The sequence below is a fragment of the Pygoscelis adeliae genome, unplaced genomic scaffold (genome assembly GCF_000699105.1).
Source record: "Pygoscelis adeliae isolate BGI_AS28 unplaced genomic scaffold, ASM69910v1 Scaffold458, whole genome shotgun sequence".
Taxonomy (NCBI): Eukaryota; Metazoa; Chordata; class Aves; order Sphenisciformes; family Spheniscidae; genus Pygoscelis; species Pygoscelis adeliae.
The window spans coordinates 612,248-620,924 of record NW_008825352.1 but is presented as its reverse complement, the minus strand read 5'-3'; the positions used below and the strand labels follow the sequence as shown (position 1 = coordinate 620,924).

The 8,677-nt window shown below is 47.0% G+C and overlaps 1 protein-coding gene across 1 annotated transcript in view; it reads right to left on the bottom strand.

Annotated features, from left to right (window-relative positions):
- Positions 1-8,677, bottom strand: part of HYDIN (HYDIN, axonemal central pair apparatus protein) — a 155,189-nt gene that overhangs the window by 144,756 nt on the left and 1,756 nt on the right. The window contains exons 3-4 of the mRNA XM_009330382.1: positions 7,222-7,341; positions 3,649-3,783 (exon numbers count right to left, since the gene is read on the bottom strand). Coding sequence (XP_009328657.1) covers positions 3,649-3,783; positions 7,222-7,341 — 255 coding nt within the window. The remainder of the gene's footprint in view (positions 1-3,648; positions 3,784-7,221; positions 7,342-8,677) is intronic.

Genomic DNA, 8,677 nt, shown 5'->3' with positions numbered 1-8,677 from the left:
GGGCTTGGCAGTGTTAGGCTAACGGTTGGACTTTACGATCTTAAAGGTCTTTTTCCAACCGAAACAATTCTATGATTCTATGACACCATACAGGCTGGAAAATAAGGGCCATTAAAAGACAGGAGGGAGGCTGGAAGATGAAGATAGCTTCACATGAGAAGGGGTACCCCTTCTCCTGCCTCCCTCAGCTACCAATCCACAGGATGCTTTGAAATCAGTCCCTTTGCTCCAGGTTCATTTTGCACGGGGCCATATGCCTTGATCTTCTGCCCCTTTCCTCCTCCCCAGAGTCTTCTTAAAAGGATACTTGGAATAGCTTCTGTGTGCTACAAAACATCTAACAGGGCTGGACTGAATTTTAAAGGAGTTAATTTCAGTAATGCAATAACTCATTGTCCTGTCGTATTTCATATTAATCAATGAGCATTAATTCAGTCTCCACCGAGCATCAGTAATGAATTTTGCAAACCTTACGGACTGAACTTGTATTGCCTGAAAATATTGTATTGCTACAGTGAAAAGAGCAAGAGAACAAAACAAAATAAGCTGTGCTATGTTTTTATATACTTCTTGCTTCCTTCTTCCTTTAAGATAATCTATTAATAAGCCTGAAGGACACACAAATGTAAGTATTTCTGTCTGTTGTTTATTTGCCAGTCAGTTCCACAATGTTTTCCAATTAGGCAGAGACTGTCAGACCATAATGCAAGGACACCCGGGAACACAGGGTGGCACGAGAACACCCACACTGTACAACCGGAGCCATAAAACAGAAATGTGTAAGTCAGAAGCAGCAAGAGTAACTAATTGGAAATGTTTCCCAGCAGAAAAATTAGTGTTTCATATTCATAATGCGAGTGCCAATAAACAAAGAGACATCAGCTATTTATTTACTTTCTGACAGTCCAATCATGTGGCTGCGAGACAATAGGAAACTGCTCATTTTTCAAGAAAGGGCTACATGGCACATGGCATTTCAGCCACTAACAACTCACATGATCCTTTTTTTTTTTAGAGCTTAGCCGCAATTTTACTCCCTTAAATCAGGAGCGACTTTGCTGAAGTCAGACTTACCCCAGGGAAGAACAGATTCAAAGCAAGAGAATTACACAAACCAGCTCCACAGCAGGAGGAGTCTCCAACCCTGAGAGGGATTTGTCCCTGCATCCCAGTTCACTGGGTTATCCGCAATCCCTGTGGATCATGGAGCGGCAGAGGCAGAGGTTGATCACAGGTAGCACTGATAAGCCTCCCACAACTAAGAGGCAGGTATTCTGCACGCAAGCCACTGCAAGCCCAAGGCAGGTGGCTTTACAGAACCATTTCCCAAAGCCCGCCTCTTTGCTAAGGGGTTTTCAAGGTGCTGTGCACCTCCTGACCGCGCTATTGATGCATTTCTAGCTGAGCTACAGCACTCTGGTACTTCGCTGACTCACACTCCATCAAGTACGAGACAAAGTGTTCGATTTGTACAAAATTCTGATTCTGCTGTATAAATCCCCACGTGCTCCTTACGGAGCGGCATGCATCCCTCTCCTGATGCCCTGCACAACCCCTGCAAGGAGCACAAAACCCAGTTCAGCAGAAAGCACCGGGGTGTCGCTGGAGCTGTGCAGAGGACCTCTCGCTGGCAGAGCTCCCTATGCCACACACTCTCCAGTTCAAGGGCAAGACAAGGGACAGAGTATTGGACATTAGAGCTCTCGGGGGTTATCTCACCCTACTTCTATGCATGGTGATGTTTATGTGTTGCTCTGCTGCCTCTCTAAATTTGAAGAGCAGCACTTTGCCTTTCATGGGCACCAATTTACGTCTTCCACCCCAAAAATGAACGCTAATTAATACTAATAAATCACATTTTCAAGGCACCAGTGTACTTTGCAAAGCCTACCTCAGCGAGATTAAGCTCTTGTGTCGCTTGGGTAGTTTGGAGAACTGCCCTAGGCCAACATAATTTTTACCCTAAATATTAATGATGTTAAATAATTTCTCAGTCCCTCCAGAGGAACAGATTATTCCACAAGCATGGGGAGCTAGGGACCACAGGACATTTCCTCTTTAGTTTTCTACATCCATGTTGTTTGCGGATAGGACAAAGTGTTAAAACTAAATCTAAGCAGCAAATGAAAGACAGAAAACAGCTATGCCTGAAGAGATCTTGCACCTCTGGCCTGGTGCAGAAACATCTGCTGGCTCAAAGCTATCCCCTAACCTTGCCTCTCCAACAAAGTCATGCTGAGAGGTAGCAGGATGCTGGTGGAAAGAGTCAGCCTGCCCGTCTTTGTTTCCCTGCAATGCTTCCTCCCTTCCACGCCACGTACTAAATCCTTCCGTATTAACAAGCCTCCAGATAACAGCATTGACCCTTCACGTCACAGCACTGAGAATCAGACTTGCCAGGGCCCCAGCACTGATGTTCTAAGCAAAAGCCTTGCATGCTTGGCGTGGCATAGGTGCCAGTTGACAGAGCAACCACAATAACATGCATGAAGACACATCCACACCAGTATTACTGCCCACAGGCTCTAGGGTAATACATCTGCCTGCAGATTGTACCTGCCTGTTTATTCCCATACATGCTCTTTCAGGCAGGTGTCTCAAAGTCATCTGCAGCACACCGACCTCCTGCTGAGTTAAGGACACCTACAGCTCAGTGCATCTGTGCCAGGCTGGCTCCCTGCCACGTGCACAGCACTCCCTCTCCCCTAGACTCACAGCTGGATCGCAGGCAGGCAAGCATCCTCAGGGACAGCACAGCTGCAAGGCTTGAAAACAGAGGGTATGAAAAAGCATCATCTTTGCTCCAGTCCAGGGTGAAGCAGGGAAGTGGCTGCCAGATCGGGAAGAGTGCTCTCTGGATCTATTTGTTCCTCTAGTATTTTCCGTAATAATTAAACCCCTACCATTGAGTAGAGAGATGGCTAAACATCTTACCAACACCCCTCCCTGCCATTTTCCTACTGTTCCATGTGCATCTTCCCTCGTGAACGCTCAAGGAAGGGCAGGGAGGGAAAGCGCAGCCCGTCAGTCCCTGCTGCAGCAGCTAACAGCACCATGCAATGCCAAGATGTGACTAGCTGCAGACTGCCTGACCACAGCCTGGAGCAGACCTCACAGCAGGGTGTGGGCTATAACCAGTGTGCAAAAAAAAAAGTGACAACTTTAGAGATAATGTTCCGCTGTCTCACTACTGTGTACAACATGATATGCAATAAGGTGACTCCAGCTTTCAAAGGCGGTGGTCCTCACTCTAATCAGGCTCACTTCCGCTCCTCCAAATAACAGGTCACTTTTAAACACTTTTGTATTTATAATTAGTGGAGCAAACCCATAATTGTGCAGCAATGGCCAGATACTGGAAACTAATACCTAGAGAGGCCGCCCAACCACAGACAGTAGGCTCTCTCATCCCTGAAGCCAACAGACATTACATTAAATGTTCCAGCACTGAAGGATAAAAACAGTCTGAAACGTGTAAGAGCCTCCAGCCTATGAGAGCATAACCTTCACCGTGGGGAAGGATCCAGTGCAACCCCACCGAAACCAGGACAGTTCCTCAATATCCACACCAGATGCCCTGTTCTGAATCCAGCCCTGCACATTCACCTTCCACTGAAGGCACCAACCTCTTGGGACCTCTGGTCTCACCTTGTTCTCCTCAGGGGTGAAAAGGATGCGGAAAGTTGAAGGCATGCCAGGTGCTACCTTACGACACACAGCATTGGGGCTGATCAACTTGAAATAAGGTGAGCTCTCCAAGACGACCTTCACCAGCCGAGGAACCTGCAGGAAAGACATGAAACTATGATTTTGCCACTCGTGGAAACATGAGGAGAAAAGACTCGGCCAATCCTTCCTTAACCACCTTTCCAAAGCACTTTCAGCTCTGGAGGTACACGCACATAATACACAAGGGTGGACTTGAAGCCATTCTGCCTGGGCAAAATAGCTCTAGGCCAGAGGCAGTAGGGCATTGCCCTGCTGTGAAGGAATCGCCAAGCAGGTAAGACACCAGCAGTATGCAGATATAATACCTGAATCAAGTCATCCCCATATTCAACAAGGCCAAAGAACCTGCTTGCTTCTGCCTGCACACATCCATGCAGTCATGCCTCTAGAGGGGGAATGTATTATCTGAAGGCAAAACAGTGTGTGTTATACTGGGGGAAGGAAGAAATTCACTTCTAACACACTCGGTTTGAATGGGGCAGTCAAGCTGCGGTGCTAGAGAGTCATGCGGGCAGACCAGCAAGAGAAGGAGACTGCAGACATTGTGGCCTTACTGGGAATTAAAAGCAAGCCTGAAGAACAAAAGGAGGAACGTAGGAAAACAAAGAGAGAGCCCCAGACACAAGAAGGAGATGGCTAAGAGCATTTAAAGGGGGCTGTAAAGAAGCAAGGGAGAAGCCCGACACTCCACAAGGAAAGGCTGATGCAGAAGATGAGAACAGTCAACTTGCCAAAATGATGGAAAGCCAGACAACCCCTCAGGCTGTGCCTATCAATTATGGGCTTCAAAGGCATTTTCTGCCTTGTGACACATGACCAGCACTGACTCACAGTGTGGTTTCATTATTAAAAGCCAATCTCGGCTCTCCAGAGGCTCTGGCTGCCTGGTGATTGTAGCCGGGCAGCTGCCAGCGCAGGCAAGGCAGATTTCTGGGTATTCCTCCCCGCACCCAGGAGTCCCTGCAGGCACCTTGCTGCAAGTTTCTGCCCTCTGGGATACCACAAGCGCAGAGACAGCAAACAGGCATTTTCTAGCACGCAGATATCAACGCCTGAGCACTAAATCTCATCTCAGAAAGTCTAAAACAGGCGATTTTGACTGACAGGCAGCTTCACTGATAAGCAACAAACCCACACGAGGCTTGGGAAAAATGGAGATTCATTCTGCACCACCCACCCGAGCCTGATAACCCATGGCCAAGGCAGTCCTGAACTCTCCAAACGCCCTTTGCTCCCAGCAATGCCCTGGGGCAGCGAGTTCCAGGAGCCAATTTCACACTGCAGACAAATGTTTTGGTCACCAGGTCCCTTGGGAGATGAGCACACGTGGCTAAGGCCTTCAGCAAAAGCCACCCAGAACATCTCTGAGGGTGGTGAGGAGCAGCCTGAAGACAGAAAAGCAATTTTACAACACACAGGTAAGAGCAGTAAGTATATAGCGAAGCACTTCTGTATTTGAATGATTACAGAGCCTCTCTTTGGAATATACTTTGCTGTTAGCTGGATTTTTATGGAGCAGACAACCTCAGGCTACCATGCGGTATAAGTCAGTATGATTCAGCGGAAGCTGGGAAACTGGTGAGAAAGCTTTGAGACAGAGCACAACGTTGCTTTTCTCCAGGACATTACCAAAAGCCAACAAAATCAGAATATAACAACCTCTCTTGGGATTATCATCTCCATTTTTCTGTACTTAAATATGCCAAGGATTTTCCTTAGAGCTGATCTTACTTTTACACCAGTGCTGTCCAATGGTTGAAGTCTTACTAGCTTCAAAACTAATTCATTTGGGGGGAAAAAAAAAAATGAAGAAATCAACAGTTCACATATTGCCACCCCCTTGCAGGGCATACAAATCCCAAGGTGCAGCTGTACAAGTTTACTTTTCACTGGGAATGGCAGAAATGTTGATGCAGATGTTCTTTTCCACTTGAGGAAGCATGAACAGAGCAAATCAACTGTTTGCCTGTTGGCTGGTACTTGGCAAAAACAAACATTTTGAAGTGCCGCATGGATAATGGACCCGCTGAAGCCAAAAGACTTACTGGGAACGAAGCAGAGCAGTAGGAAAAGAGAAGCTGAGGCACATTTTAATCAGGAAAGGGGATACCTACAGCAAAAAGTCTCCAAAATCAGTGTGGTATCCCTTGGGCACGGGCACCCACACTGCATCTTTCCAATATTCCCAAGCTAAATCCAGACCAGGAACGGCACAGTACTCTCCAGCAATAACTGAGGGACCACACCTGCATCCTTCCTTGCCAAAGGGTCTTCCATTTTCAACCATGTCCCCGTCAAAACCTGTTATCTCAGAATACACTTTGACTTCTCTTGCCATTCCTCCACCTGCAATATGCCCTGACAGCTTTTTTTGTCCACTTGTTTGTTTCCCCCAACAGGTAGATTTGGAGAGGGGGTTAATTCACCTGCTCTCGTGTACACTTCCATCTTCCCATCCTGCCCTCCTCTCATGTATAAATCTTACTCTTCATTACAGAATAGTATCTTTAATTACACCTTTCTTTTTCTGACCTTTCTCTGCTTCCAGTACACTTACTGTTATGTGCCAAGAGAAACCCTTGCATGTACAGTGTTCTCTCCCAGAGCACTTTCTAACTCAGCTCCTTTCCTCCCTCCTGCCTTTTCCCCACCAGCTTGCTCTTGGCACATGCCTCGTTCGAGCAAATGTTTCCCCTGCTGAAATTCAAAAGGTCTCAGTTTTCCTCTTTGCAGTGGAACAAAATTGCTGACATTTTTCAACTTTTCCCTTCTCCACTTTCTTGGGAAATCTCAAGATGATCACAGTTTTTTCAAATAAAGATGGAGACCTTCAAGAGCACATTACTCTGGATGTGCTATGGTTCTCCAAAGGGAAAGCAGAGAGCCACGCTGTCTTAGAAAAACCTGAGCAGAACTGAATTAAGCTTAGCAGGACCCTAAAGTGGTACCTAAAGGCCTCCCACTGCTTCTGCTGAATCAATCTGTTTCCACTGCTGTTTCAAAACACCTTTCCTGGAGTGCTAATGCCACTGATTATAACTTATTCCAGCATAAAGTGGAGAAGACTCAACCCCTGTGCTTTGACAGTGAGTTGCACAGGGGCAGCTAAACAGGCTGCGAGAGGCAGAGATGCCCTGCCAGAAACCAAGATTAACCAAGGAGCCACCAGGACGTGGTGCACACTCGAGGTAAAGCATGAGGGCAGGTAAGAACTCTACAGCCCTCAACACTCCCATCAACCCAGGGCTTTCAAGGGGAAGGATGCTGACTAGAAAAGCTCCTTCGGGTTCGATACCACCAACACATGGCCAAAATCAGGGGGAGAATCCCCAGCACGGGAGGATTTCCACCATCTTGCAAAATAAAGGTGGTGAGACATTTTATTCTGGATGTGCTGTGCCGCAGCAGATAACTTGCTATGCTGTATACCACGTGAATTACACTGCTCTCCTCTTCCAGCACAGTGTTAAACCTCCACGTCCCAGCGCTTACCTTGTCGTTGTTCCTCAGAACCAGTGGCACTTCGTAGACCTCGCAGGGGACGTAGCTCTGAAATACCACCTCTGATGGGAAAGGCTGAAACAAGCTCTGTTCCAGGTCGACTGCTGAGAACTGGAGATGCAAGACAGAGCAGTGAGAGGTTCAGCTGCTGGGAGAAAGATTAATGAATGAGAATCCTACACTGATCTCCAGTGAAGTACAGTCTCTTGGTGAGTACATCTGCCCAGCTCACACTAGGGAAACAGTAGCTCACCCACCTGTGTTCTGAACTGATCAAGAGTTTCTGGACCACGCTAAGCAGGCTCGAGCTAAGAAGCTCTTTTGGTAGGTGTTTCTCCAGCTTTCCTTCTCCAAAATGCAAGGCAGCACTTACCTCCAGCAGAGCCCTGTGCTAACGTGGTCACACAGCTGCAGAGCACTTACTGAAAGAGCCGTGAGCACTCATGGAGCAAGTGAAACCCAAGAATTTACATGAGACTCCATGGGAAACAATTTTGGGATGATCTTTACTCTGAGACAGAGAGACCGAGTCCCACACATCCCCAAATATCTTCTTTGATATAGAGCCTAGAAACGAGTAAGAAGAGAACAGTACCAGAGGAGGTGAGGCCAAAAAGAAAGTAACACTGTAGTTAGGAAAAAGACAAATAAGGTGAATGCTGGATGGTGATAAATTTCAGCTCTTTTCTCAGCATTACTGGGCAACTTGAGTAAGACTGGACTTGGTATCTCATTTTTCCATGAGCTTTAAATGGATGCTTTACTCTATTTATTATTGCCGTTTTATTTAATACCACTGCGGAAGCATGGCTGAAAATATACACAAACAGCAAATGCTTACAGAGCAGAGGCATTACTTTGAGAGAATTCCTCCCTGCTTTGCCTCCCCTCTTCCAGCCGCACTGCTCCCACTCGAAAGGCACAGGCAGGTCCCCTGCTTCTCCACAGAAGTCACGGTCACGCTGAAGCTAGTAGCTGCAGCACACTGCCAGCTATTTGTGCACTCGTCTGATGTGTTCCCAACCTCCTGTGCTGTCTAGGGCAATCTTTAACCAATTTGTTACAGGTCTCTTGCTGGCAATTTTCCGCTCCACAGCCTACCTCAGTAATCTACCCATTTGGACTGCGTGTTATACTGAGCAGTCCTGTAAGAAAAGCAGCTTTAAATATACATCTAAGTAAACATCGGTCCAGATAGAGCACATCCACTCCCCACTGCCCAGGGTGATTCCCCTGTATGTCTGGCAGCCTGCAAAATCTTAACACCCTGTAAGGGTCGCACACGTTGTTCCAACCCAAAGCATTAATGCAATTGGTTTTGTTAAATCTGGAGTAATTACCACAAGCCCTCAGCCTTCAAAGGCCAACGCTGCCACCGTTGAGGGAGTCCTATGACCCCAAGCATTTGACAGTGACTACACCAAAGCAAGAGGTGGCTATTTCAGCA